The 14,341-nt window shown below is 36.4% G+C and overlaps 1 protein-coding gene across 4 annotated transcripts in view; it reads right to left on the reverse strand.

Moving 5' to 3' along the window:
* The window catches only part of PTPRQ (protein tyrosine phosphatase receptor type Q), a 224,236-nt gene that overhangs the window by 56,607 nt on the left and 153,288 nt on the right, over positions 1-14,341 (reverse strand). For all 4 annotated transcript variants that reach the window (XR_014804594.1, XM_084957734.1, XM_021093069.2 and 1 more), the window contains 5 exons: positions 10,681-10,867; positions 6,958-7,202; positions 4,415-4,481; positions 1,323-1,481; positions 565-787 (listed from right to left, as the gene is read on the reverse strand). Coding sequence is in view for 3 of the 4 variants with exons in the window: in XM_084957734.1 (XP_084813860.1) it covers positions 565-787; positions 1,323-1,481; positions 4,415-4,481; positions 6,958-7,202; positions 10,681-10,867 (881 nt within the window). In the remaining variant the exon portion in view is untranslated. The remainder of the gene's footprint in view (positions 1-564; positions 788-1,322; positions 1,482-4,414; positions 4,482-6,957; positions 7,203-10,680; positions 10,868-14,341) is intronic.

Genomic DNA, 14,341 nt, shown 5'->3' on the forward strand with positions numbered 1-14,341 from the left:
CAATTTTGCAAACCATTTAATAAAGCTAAAACATCAGCATGTGTTTTTATATTAGATTATTATAATTACAAAATACCAAGTATTAAAGTGAAGTGTAAAAATTTCAACTGTTCCAGATGTTTATGATATAGAGAGTCAAAAAGGATTGCTATAACTGAGGTAAACTGAAGCCATCATTAACCAAAAGACTAGGATAGTGCTTCTAAAAAGCTATAATTAGCATTCATGGCAGAATAAAACATGACATATTACACATTGGTCATATCATCCTTTATAGAAACAATTGAATTCTTGTACCTATGTTCTCCAGTTTGCACATTTTTCATATTGCCCTTAGTCACCTGTCACGGCAAAGCATGATAACTTTTAAGCTTGCCTCCTTTCCCTAGAACTGTTTTCCAGAATGTAAGCACAATGCCTTGTTGACTCTTCTCATGTATGAGGTCATGACACATTATGGATGCTCAGGGCTTATTGGGAAGATGAAAGGATGGGTAGGTGAATGAATAAAAGATGCCAACTACCTTGCTAACATGATGCACAGTAAGCACAAACTATACTTACAAGTACTGCTTTTTTGGTTTCAAAGGTCCATTGCAGATTTTGTCTTCATTGCCAGGGATCATACATGCATTATCAGCACCTATGATGTAAATTTCTTCATTGCCACTAAACTTTGTCTTTCCTTCTGTACACGGCGGGTTAGGAAAGCCTTCATTTGTAAAGTATGGCCTTGGTTTATTAAAATATGCATCATACCACTTTGTTACATTTCCATCATGCTGAGCTATTTTCAGAAAAAAGAGTGAGCGATTACAAGTAATACAGGAGTATTTTCTCATTTATAAAGGGTGTTTCTGTACCTGCATGACTTACATCTGGATGCAACATCTTCCCATCTATGAACCACCAGGAATGATTCAGCTTATCTGCCTGGATAAGCAGGGAACCCTATCTCCTTATCACACAGGAATCCATGAACATTCTGGAGAATGACTTCTCAGAAAAAAAAACATTCCTCATCAAGGGTAACGCTCTCATTCACAACTCCATCTTGCCACAATCAACACAGTCCTACCAGTATATGGAACAGATAAACCACATGTTTTAACTATACCTTTTCTTAGTTTGGTAAAATATCTTAGGCATAAATTAATGATTAGTATAATGAATAAGTTAATGATATTGCCAATCTATTAAGCTCAAGAGCTGTGTAATAATCAGGAGTCAACCTTCTATTACTAACTTAGAACTGGAATGTCTTTAGCATTCAGTAATTCACACTCAACAATTAAACAAGATACGCTGGCATTTGACGATACCTCCTGCTTCTGCTACAAGCACTTGTACGTTTTTGATGGGTCCGTGATCATCACTGTAGAAACATATTGGCATTCTGATTGTAATTGTTGTTGAAGTCACGAGCAGTTTTCCTGTGGCATCATAAATAGGGGTTGGTTTGGTTTTGGGCCGTGCTGGAGCTACAGACAAAGAAGAAATATCACTACAATTGATTTTTTTTGTTTCTGCAGAGAAGAAAAAATCATTTTAAATTCCCATTTCATGCAGGTAATTGACAATTAAGTGATGACAAACATAAATAACAAATGAAACAGGTTTTTGTTTGGCTACAGCAGATATTTAGCAATTATTACCTAATAGTATAATTATATACTCAAGACTCGCCTGAGATAATGGGGCCCAGGTGTGATTTTCAAACATCTGACTCATCACACATTCAAGAAAAATTCAAATCTATATATGCAGTCACTTATATAATTTTCACAAATACATTAAATCATACTAATAATTGTACATCCGTTAGCTGGGTCACTAGTTTTTATTCTAGTCACACCAGGCCCCCTGCCTGCCAACCCCACTGTTATCTATGCCAAGAATCTGGATGGCATCCCCTCGTATTTTTCTCCATGTTCACATACTCATATAAAAATACATAAAATCATACATAATGGATTCTTCTCACTGTTTGCTTCATTTTAATGGAGCTATATTAAGCATTATAATTACTCCACATACTGCTTTTCTCACTTAAAATGACGTGTCTAAATCTTTCCAAGACACCAAGCACTGGGTTAACATTCTTCGTAATGGCCATGCTGTATCATATTTATTCAATCATTTATCCGGTGATAGGGATTCACTTTGCCTTCAGGCTTTGACCATTTGCTTCACTAATCAGTCTTACACATTCAGCCTTATTTACTGATCCTTTTATTTCTATAGAGTGTATCCCAAAGGGCAGAATTTCTGGAGCAAAAGACAGATGTACTTTTAACTTTAACAGAGATTCCAAGAATAATTTCTAAAAGTTCAATGATAATTCACATATTACCGTCAATGCACACAAATATCTCCAAAGCCAGTATCTATAGAAGCTCCATTTGTTTCATTTCATCTTATACCTATATGCATTAGCTGTTTGAGCATCAGAAAGTTGCTTAATCAGACTTTAATTTTCATATTCATAAAATCTTTTTTAAAAAGCTCCACATCAATGCCATAAAATTGGCAATATCATTTCCATTTTAAAGATGAGGAAAACGGCTTTCTGCCGTGTAGCTCTAAAAGGGACATATCAAGATTTGAACAAACTCTTTTTGACTTGATCCTTTAGCTCACGCCTCTGAGACATAAAGGTTATGATGATATTAGACGTGTAGGAACTTTATTGGAGAAAATATCTGTGAAAAATAAAGGGGCAGGGAGCAGGAGTGGGTGGCAACATTACAGATCACAGGTCCGACACTTGTGAATGGGGAGAAGGAAGCAAGAGAGGATTCAGCAAGAAGAGCCTAGGATTTCAGGAGTTCTGAGAAACTTTGACGAGGCTACTGGAGAGTCCCCAAGAAAAGGTCTCCACTGAGAGGTAGCTGGCATTGGGCAGGGCTATTCAACTTGCCATCATCTGTCAAATGCAAATTTAATGAGACAACTACGTCCCTCCATTTCACTATTAAAGTCATACATATTGCTAGAGAAAAATTAATTTCTCTAGGCCCCCCCCACCACCACCACTGGTACCCATGTATCTTCTCTAGATAATTGGTCATGCATCTGCGTAAAGTGTGGAAAGTCAGAATTAATCATCTTTACCTGAGGATGAGCAAAGCATCTGAAATAGGAAGTTTTACTAAAGAATGAATATAATGCATCTATTGCTACCTGAATACTGAATATATGAATATGCTTGCCACTGAAGAACCAAGAGAAATTAGGATGGTATGATTTAAGCTTTTCTTAAAAATGAAGTCATTTTCTAAAATAGCAAGTATTTTTGAAGTTATGTATTTGTACATTCCACGTAATCAATTAAAAGCAAAAGCAAATAATTAATACATGCAACTAGCATTACAGTTATATAAACTACCCATTGATGAAGAAGTACAATTTATCAGCTTCTCACAGTGACTACTTCTCTTTCTTATCAGTGCTAGTTTCCAGGCACTGTCCCAAGGGTTTTTCAAAGATGATGTCTTTCAATCCTCACAACAACCTATGAGGTACAAACTAGTACTACCTGCATTATGCAGACTTATACGTGTTAATAAATTTGTCCAAAGTCAAACGGGTATCAAGTGACAAATCCAGGATTCAACCTCAGCGGTTTGACCCTAGACTCATCCTGTGCTATGCTGTCCTCACCAAAGACTGAGAAAAATTATTTTTGGCTTTAGCGAGAGGAGCATGAGGTGGAAGCCTACTCATGGTCAACAGGCTTGTTTCGCTTTTGTTTTCATCTCTCTGCAGGTTTTACGTGGGTTCTTAGAGAAGAATCACAACTTGCGTATGTTTTAGCTTCAAGAAGAGAAGGCACACCGAATGGCCCTAAAGTCCTCTGGATAAGCTTTTGTGGTTGTTTGTGGACTGTGGTAGGGGAGGGCGTCTCCAAATTTTTGTATATTTTCTATGAAAAAAATCCCTGTTAATAATAAATTGATCTATTTTATAGGTAGAATCATAAAGTTGAATGTATACTAGTTCAGTAAATACTATTTGATTAACTTTAAAGGATCTGAATTTCAAGATAAAGATCAGTCAAGAAATCTAATTAGAACTAGTCAACATCTAGTCATGGGTACTTGAAAGAGTGAGCTTTCTTTTCAATAAAATTAAAAAAACATAAAATACGATTATAAACTTTGCCTCAGAAAAGAAATACAAATAGCAGTGGGCCTTCTCTGTAATTAACTCGGTGATGTGCCTCGTGATTTAGACATTTTTAATTGCAGCTTTCATAAGCATACACATCACTTGTTACTTACCCTGTGCTCATTCCATGCATACGCATCATTTAAAAGCTTAATTAAATTTTTACTCTAACACAGAATACAAATTATAATTACTCTTTGATTAATACAGCAGCATTTCCTGGGAAGGCAGCTCATGTATGTACCTTTAATATCCATGGTTATTCTCATTTGAACTTTTGGCCCTGCGCCAGCACTATTGATCGCATAAACCTAAAACATAGAAGCATCGTGTTACTATTTTCAAATTGCTGCACGTGTGTAGGTATCAATGATTATGGTTATATGTCATCTTGAAACAATTCCACTTTTGAAAACAATTCGTACAGTCTGTTAATTCCATTTTCTTACACTCACTTAAAAGAATATAATATATGGAAGAAGAAGGTTAGCAATAAAGTAGTTCTTACAACCGATATTATAAGCCCTGAGAACAAAGGCTGAGTGACCTCAACAGCCTATCAGGGACCAGGAAAAGACGTGGCTTGAATCTGAACCCGTAGGAGGACAGAGCAGAAAAGCCGCTATGTCTGCACTCTCTCTTCATCTGCGCTAACATCTGTTCCTGCTCTCTGTAGCTAGGTAACCCTGGCTTTCTTCACATCCATGTTCAAGACCCTCTTGTTTTCATCCTCGGAGATGAAACCCTATGCCTCAGCCCCCCGGTTTTCCTGTATTAAATCATCCCCTGAAAGTTGGCCTCTCTGCCCTTCTTCACCCCTGCCCCAAAGTAGCTGACGCTATACCCTGCATAATGCAGCATATACACATAAAGCATTTCTGTTTCTTCTGCAGAGGGTGATTTACACAAATGCGAATCCTTTCAATTAACTGTGTGCTGAGAAAGCTGCAGACACAGACTTTATTCCCTTTATCTCGCTATATAAAATAAAGACTATGCTCTAGGCCAGTTTCATTGTACTCAATAAACACAATTCAGAATATATACTTACTGGAATGAATAGATTTGTTTTATATATTCGTGGCCCACCCTCCACCCTATTGATAGTTTGGAGGTATTTTGACTGAAATAAAATGATAAAAATATATGGGATGTAGTAGGTATAGTAAATAAACTGAGCCCATAAAATGTGGTTTGAAAATATCTAAAGGAAATATTTATTAGTGTATGTAAATTCAAAAATACTCAAGATGAAACGTGATGTTATGAAGCACTTAATTATTTTTTTCTTTACAAACTAGCATTTGGGATAATAAAGCTGGGCAGTGTTTCTCAAGTTGCAGTGAGCAAAGAAGTCACATGCAAACTCTATTAAATGAAGATCTGTGGGTTTCTATCGAGTAGGTAGAGACAGGTGCAAAAGTCACACATTTCTAATAGACTCTCAGGTGTGGAGGATGCTGTAAGTTGCACTTTGCAATCAGGTTTATTTATTTTTCTTTAAATTATGAATGAGTTATACTTTATGTCCTATTTTTTCCTTAATTTGCAATAGCCAAAACTGTTGTAACACTTGCTACCCCCTGTAACTATTAATATCCTACAAAGAAGTTACTATTCCTGTTATTAATTTTTTAGGCAAGGAAACTATGGCACAGATTTGAGAAAACTGCCCAGACAGAAACTAGCAGAGCCAGGATTTGAACCGAGGTCACTTCATTCTCTTAACCACTACCTTCTCTCGAATAGATCTTTTACCATGGGGCCCATTTAATGGTATGTGCGATAAGAAGCCTAGCAAGTCCGATGACAGAACAGGATATAAAGTCAGTGAGAGAAACAATACAAATTATCAATCACAGTGTTCTGATGTAATTGTAGAGTTGGTAAGAATATGAGCTACTGAGCTACTTGATCATTTAGGGTTAATTCTATGTTGTTTAAAAGATGATTTCCTGGAGTTCCCGTCATAGCTCAGCAGTTAATGAACCTGGAGTTCCCGTCATGGCTCAGCAGTTAATGAATCTGTGAGGAGGCGGGTCTGATCCCTGGCCTTGCTCAGTGGGTGAAGGATCCAGCGTTGCCACGAGCTGTGGTGCAGGCCACAGACGCAGCTCTGATTCAACTCCTAGCCTGGGAACCTCCACATGCCACAGGTGCAGCCCTAAAAAGACAAAAACAAACCAAGAAAAAAGGCGGTTTCCTGAATTGTATAATTCTATTTGAAAATTCCAAGACATGCTACAAAACTAGTGAAAGGTGACACAAATTGTGTGTGTTTGTGTCTGTGTGTATGCATATGAACTCATGGACAAATTTAGTTTCCCAAATACATAATTTAGGATTGATATAAAATGCCATTAGCTTTTAGTAACAGTAGTGTGAAATACCTGTGAACTTCAATCATACAGTTTCTTTTGCCCTTTTCCTTCAAAATCTGATTTTCCATTTTCCATTTATAATCACACAGAGTAATTTATCTCTCTTGATAAATTACTGCTCTTTAACTTTTAAAATGGATTTTCTTTCTGCTATATTTTATTTGGTGATTTCTAGTATAATTGTGCACTTTTTTGGTTATTTATGTATTTTCACAGGATTTGCTGTATAATTAAATCAGCAATTTTGTTTCTCTAAATCTGTTTTTAGTTGGCATGTCTCAAGCGATCCCACAAGAAGATGGGAAAAAATGTAGTAGTATGTACCTAAGCCGCAGCATTTTTGAATCCTGAGTTTGTACACTGACTTTGTAAAACAGGTGAATAATTAAAAGTTATGAATACTTACACTGATGTTGTATGTATATCCACCTTTTAGTCCTTCTAACACTGCAACAACAGACGTGTCCGTTTTCTGGATAATACTGAGGTTGTGGATCTGGACAGCAGTAGGATCATCTTCTCGGTAAACCAAAGCTTGATATACTTGGATGTTTCCATTGGGTTGAGAAGGAGGAAGAAAGGTTAACTGAAACTTTGTAACTTCATCGGGTATCTTCTGAAACGTCATGTTGTTAGGTGGATCCTTAGGAACTGAAATGAGATATTTAGCAATAAAAATTTCTTAAAAAGGTGTGTTCATTTCGATCTCCATATAAAACTTACTGTTTCGAATTTCTGTCTATAGAGTATTATACAGATCATTTAAACCATATAAATTATGAAAACAAGCAAAATGACTGATTCATTTTAGAATTGTTGAAAGCTATAGGTCACAGAAACCGTAACAGTGATCCTGTGTATTTGCTTCTTTTTTAGCCTTTTATGTATTTACTTTTATACAGATTGCATTTCTATGACACTCTGAACTTAAACATAATGCAGACTAACAGGAAGGTCCAAAAATTTTAATACGGTTCCCTGTTAGCTTCTCCCAGCTTTCCCCAAGTGGTAACATTTTATATAACTTCAGTTTAATATCAAACCTAGAAGCACACAAGTTACAATAATGTTAACTTGACTATAGATCTTATTCAGATTTCACCATTTTTCATGTTTTCTTGTGTTTGTGTGTAGTCTTTGCAATTTAATCCCATGTACAGACTCCTGTAACTATGACCAGAAACAGGATACCTAACTGTCCCAACACTTGCCTTGCTCTCCCCTTGTATTTGAATCCCATGCCCCCTCACAACATTAATCATTCCCCATCTCCAGTGTTTTGTCATTTGAGAAAGATGAGAGCACAATGACCTTGGGGTCCATCAGGGTTGGTGTATTTATGAACAGTTCATTCTATTTGTACTGCTGAGTAGTGTTCCATTTTATGGATATTCTAGAATTTATTTAATCAAAAAACATTCCGTTGTTACAGTAACTTTGTCATTATTATTATTATTTTTATTATTCCTAAGTCTGCTATTAACATTCATATACAGACTTCTGCATGAATGTTAAGTTTTCAGTTCTCTGTGTTAATTGCCCAAGAGTATAACTGCTGGATCATGTGGTGAGAGCATCTTAGTTTTATAAAAGATGACCGAACTTTTTTTCCATTGTAGCCATTCCCTTTTTTATTCCCATTAGCGGTGTATTAAAGATACACTCTTTCTGCATCTTTTCTAGCATTTGGTATTATTACAATTTTTAAAATTATTATTTTATCTGTTCTGGTAGATGTATAGTCATATCTCATTGTGGTTTTAATTTGCATTTCCCTAATAGCTAATGATGTTGAAAACCTATCTTATCATGAGTTTATTTGTCCCTCATAGTTCCTCTCTGGTGGAATGTCTGTTCATGTTCTTGGTCAATTTTCTAATTGGATCCTTTGTTAAGTTTTGAATTTTAAGAGTTCTTTATGTATTCTCTATATTCTAGTTTATTTTTGATAAAAGTTACTCTGATATACAACTAGCTAAACATCAATAAATTATTACAAAAATGATACACATGAGTAAAAATTATTTTATGAAATAAGAACTAGTTCATGTTGTACTACATAAAGAGTGTTCTTTAAATAAATGACTGGTTGAATAAAAATATCTATTTCAATCACAACGAAATTGATATATCCTTCCATTCTAAGTAGAGAATTCCATGAAGAAGCCTGTAAATATTTGGCTATCAATAGCTCAGAGACTTAGATATTCTTCAAACATCTCTAGATAGAGTGCCCTGTGGCAAGCAAAAAATAAGTAAATAAGTAGCAGTGAGGGAAAAAAAGAGAAAAGCAGATAAACATTTTGTTGTGCCAAATATCACAAAGTGAAAAAATGCAGAGCTGAAATAAAGATTAAATTGGTTCAACACATATTTTTCACATCTGCTGTTACACATTTTATGATACATAAGAAATATATATTTTTTCTTTTTATGAGATGTTTCTTTAAAACTAGAATCAGCTTTAAAGTTGAATAAGTGAAAGAATTATCTGAACGCTATAAAGAACTCCCCATCCTCCAAATATTTTTGGTTTGACATCTAAAAGTCTACTCTTCCAGGTTTTGTGGAAATTTAAAACTATGATATCTTTGGAAGAGGTAGCACATTAAGATTTGCAATCAGTGCTTTATGGTATAAATGTAAGTCCAGCAGTATCTCTCCTCACAGATAGGTAGGATGAGGGAAAAGTACAAAAAGTCTAATAAGAAAATAGGTACCTGGAAGATACATGGCCACAAAATGGAAACAAGTGGAATTTCAGGGTGCTGAGGATAAGATGTACCTTTCACTTTAGAACCTTAAGTTTATAGACACTAAAGTAAATAGCATAACGAAAAGACTAGCTAAAAAAATATTTCTACCTCCTATACTTACCTTACAGACAGCAACAAATAAACTATAGCAACACCTCCTTCATGTGCTCTTTCCAAAGATATATCTGGTGGCAAAGAGCATCAGGAGTCTGAAGGAGGATGGGGCAAGAGAGTTCTTGGAAGTTGGAAGTTGAGTTTCCACATTAAATTCTTAATGGTGACAATCTCATTATTAGTTTAGACCCTGTTCATGGGCACTTGAGGAAATCTGTATAGATTCTGACATTTATCAAATCAATTATATAAGAAAACATGCTGCTTAACTATGCAAAAAACACAGATATGGTAAACACAGCTTGGGTTCTAATTTTGATGTTCAGATTATCTAATAATAGCTATTATTATTTTAATGTGCATTTAAACCATGAGACTGGAGTTCCTGTTGTGGTTCAGTGGGTTAAGAACACGACATGGTGTCTGTGAGGATGCGAGTTCAATCCCTGGCCTCGTTCAGTTGGTTAAGGATCCAGAATAGCTGTGAGCTGTGGCGTAGGTCACAGAGGCAGCTTGGATCCGGTGATGCTGTGGCTGTGGTGTAGGCTGGCAACTAGAACTCCAATTCAACCCCCAGCCTGGGAATATCCATATGCCACAGGCTGGGCTATTAAAAAAACTTATCTAAACCATGGGACAGAAATAATTAAAATGGAATTTTAGGTTAAGCATATTGGCTACAGACAGGTGGACAATCATCTCTTAGGCAAAGTAACTCAACTTCTGAAATATTTCGTGTTTAAATGCAAAAATGGGAGTTCCTGTCATAGCTCAGCAGTTAATGAACCTGACTAGCATCCATGAGGACGCTGGTTTGATCCCTGGCCTTGCTCAGCGTGTTAAGGATCTGGCGTTGCCACGAGCTGTGAGCAGCTGTGGTTCAGATCCCATGTTGCTGTGGCTCTGGCATAGGCCGGTGGCTACAGCTCCGACTGGACCCCTAGCCTGGGAACCTCCATGTGTCATGGGTACGGCCCTAAAAATACAAGAAAAAAATAAATAAATGAAAAATGGAACAACGGGCTACCTTATCACGAACAAATTTATCTTTGTATTTACAAGTACTGATTATCCTACATAATTCCACTTTGCCTAAAAATGTAAATAGAAAGCTTCACTTCCACCAACCACAGTGACTCATTGAATTTTATATTTATATGCTTAAAAATTTCTTGGAACACATAGGGTAGGGTGTGAGAAACTGTGAGAAAGACACCCAACTCAGTCAATTTTTAACAATGATGAAAAACGCACCTTACCTGATTCTAAAGTAGTGACAATCACTTTAGCACTTGACTTTCCTTCTCCATATGCAGCACTAATATTTCCAGTAAATGCTGTGATCACCACAGAGTATCTTGTGAATATTTTCAAATCCTTAATTTCTATGGTTTTATTTTCTTCATTCGATTTGATTAAGGAAATATTAAATTCATCGCTATCTACCTATAGGAAAAAAAAAAGCTACAATGAAAGGAAGAAGCCTCTGAGATACAAATCACTAAAACATAACAATAGAAACTATGCATGGTACATTTTTCTAGCCAAGATTTAAAGTTTCCTTTATTTACAGTCAGATTATCCTGGGAAATCTAAATTGCTAATTTAACAGTTTATTAATTAGCAATTCTCAACAACTGAAAGTAAAAGAAAAAAAAAATCAATCACCCACAGTTAATCAGAATGAGTCAAAATCATCTCTGCAGTCAATGAAACCTTCTACTCTACTGTTTTATAGAAAAAAGAATATTGGTTTTGTTATCCCAGCTTCAACGGTTCGAATCCCGGTTGGGTCAATAATTAACTCCTATGGCATCTGATAAGTTCTTTTTGCTCTCTGTGTATTATTTCCTGTGTATATAAGATTTGGGTGATAATATCTATAATTTGTGATGAGATTTAGGAAAAACATATCTGAAATAGCTGGCACAGAAATCTGAATTTTTTTTTTATCATGACCAACAAAAATGAACACATTTTGCAGCATAGTTCAGGAAATATGTGTGTGTGCATGAATGTGTATTCTTTATAGCTGAGAACCACTTTTCAGAAATACAACTTCTTTTTGAAATGCACTTTGATATTTTCTGCTCTTTTTAATTTTATTCTAGTTTATTAAAAAATGCTGGTAATGGAGTTCCTATGGTGGCTCCGTGGAAACGAACCTGACTAGTAACCATAAGGAGGCAGGTTCGATCCCTGGCCCTGCTTGGTGGGTTAAGGATCTGGCACTGCCATGAGTTGTGGTGTAGGTCGCAGATGCGACTCAGATCCTGCATTGCTGTGGCTGTGGGAGTAGGCTGGCAGCTGTAGCTCCGATTCTACCCCTACTCTGGGAACTTCTATATGCTGCAAGTGCGGCCCTAAAAAGCCAAAAAAAAAATTGCTGGTCATAATTGAAGTTTGAAAAACTGATCTAGCACTATTCATGGCACTAAATAAGGAGTCAATTAATGCAGATGTCATAATTATTACATGTATACAAGTGAGTATATTTAGGTATATTAAATATAGTTGTATAATTTATTAAAACATAGTCTTTCTTTGATGGAGAGTCTGGCTTATTCACTGTAGGGATTAAACACAGCTAAAGTTTCTAGCACTAAATAGAATGGCTTTTCCTGAGAAAATGTGAAATCCTATTATGCATGCTTCTCTCAGGTACCTGACTGGAAAAACTTAAATACATGTTGGATATACAGTCTTCATTTTCAAGTTCATTTTCAACTTGACCCAGTCTCGTAACCTTGAAAGATTTGTTTGATGTTCAATATATTCTTCAAATGCTCTTTTCTAAGAGTATTTTTAACTATAAAAGACGTTGCTATGAGAAACACAGTGAAAGGCTGATGAGATAAATGATACCGGTATTTCAAAAAGTCAAGTAGATCTAACCATCTTAAGACAGAGCAGTGGAGGGAGATGTTTGACTTCTCAGGTGGCAGGAGAACAAATCACTGCAGGAATCCAATCAATTAGGTACATGTAGCCACTGGTAGAAAGTGTCTGTGTGTTTAATTAGTCGTCCATATGTAAATATCAAATACAAACCTGGCTTTTAAAATTTTCCCTAAGTCTAGGCTGATATTCATGCTCAGTAAAACTATCTAGAGATGTGACAGGTGACTCCTCTAATGGGGCAGGGGTCTCTAATTCATCACTGTCCTATTACTTAGCTTCATTTTGACTATTCTTTATGTTCCTTCCTTGACTACTATAGCTATTTCAACTGATTTTATAGAGTTGAAATGAATTCCTCAAGATACTCTAGCTACTTGGTAGCTGAGATAGGATATACTTCCAGGTCTTTCTAGAGTCCCATACTCTCTACAATGAGATGATAGGAGGGCTGCTTATGCAATATAATCAAATGCCATACCTGCCAGATGGGCAACCAAAAAACTGGAAAATAATTATATTATAGAGGTTCGTCCATAGGAGATTTCTGAGCCTCACATTGGGATTCCTAGCCTGGTGGTATGGCATTGGGAGGAGGAGTCCCCAGAGCATTTGGCTTTGATGGCCATTGGGGCTTGAATGCAGGAGCTCAGTAGGATTGGAGAGAACTCCACTCTTGGAGGGAAAAGAAACATTCTCACACACACTGGGACCCAGAGCAAAACTGACTTCATACTGACTTCATACAAAACTGGGCCAGAAATACATTTGGGTCTTAGAAGGTCTCCTGGGAAAGCAGAGTTTGACTGTGCCTCACTGCAGGGACAGGGACACTGGGACAGAGGTTCCAGAGAATATTAATCAGTGTGAGCTCTCCCAGAGTCTGCAGATTTCAGTGCTGGGATGTCTCAGGTCTCAGGCCAACCAACCAACAGGTGGGAACACAGCCCCATCTATTAGTAGACAGGCTGCCTAAAGTCATTCTGGGCCCACAACCACCTCCAAACACACTCTTTTGACACACCCCTGCTCACAACCCAGATCCACCCACTGGTGGGGAGGCATCAGTCCCTCTCACCAGGAAGCCTGCAGAAACCCCTAGACCAACCTTATCCACCAGAGTGCAGACACCAGAAACAAGAGGAACTACAGTCCTATAGCCTGTGGAAAGGAGACCATAAACACAGGAAATTAGACAAAATTATATGACAGAGAAATACGTTCCAGATGAAGGAACAAGATAAAACATCAGAAGAACAACTAAGTGAAATAGAGATAAGCAATCTAACTGAAAAATAATTCAGAGTAATGATAGTATAAATGATCCAAGATCTCGAAAAAGGAATGGAGGGATACACCAAAAAATTACAAGAAATGTTTAACAAAGAGTTGGAAGATTTAACGAAAAAACAGTTTAACAACAGAATAACTAAAATGAAAAAGGAATGGAGGGATACACCAAAAAATTACAAGAAATGTTTAACAAAGAGTTGGAAGATTTAACGAAAAAACAGTTTAACAACAGAATAACTAAAATGAAAATACTATAAGGAATCAAGAGCAGAATAAATAAGTCAGCTGGAAGAGAGACTAGAGGAAATATTCTGCCACAAAACGGAAAAAAAGTATAAAAAAAATGAGGACAGTCTCAGAGACCTCTGAGACAACAGTAAATGCACCAAAATTTGTGTTATAGGGGTCGCAGAAGAAGAGAGAGAGAAAGGGACTGAGGAAACAGTTGAAGAGGTAATAAACAAAAACTTCCATAACCCAGGAAAGGAAACACTCACTCAAGTCCAAGAAGCACAGAGAGTCCTAAACAGGATAAACCCAAGGAGGAACACACTGACACATATATTAATCAAACTGACAAAAAATAAAGACAAAAATACATTTAAAACAACAAGGGAAAATCAGCAAATAACATATAAGGGAATCTCCATAAGGCTATTGGCTGATTTATCAGCAGAAACTCAGCAGGCCATAAGAGAATGGCACAATATTTTTAAAGTGATGAAAGGG

Source organism: Sus scrofa, chromosome 5, assembly GCF_054392235.1.
Source record: "Sus scrofa isolate SSC_HxYL_T2T_F1_AM1 chromosome 5, Sscrofa_HxYL_maternal_Yorkshire_Landrace_v2.0, whole genome shotgun sequence".
NCBI lineage: Eukaryota > Metazoa > Chordata > Mammalia > Artiodactyla > Suidae > Sus > Sus scrofa.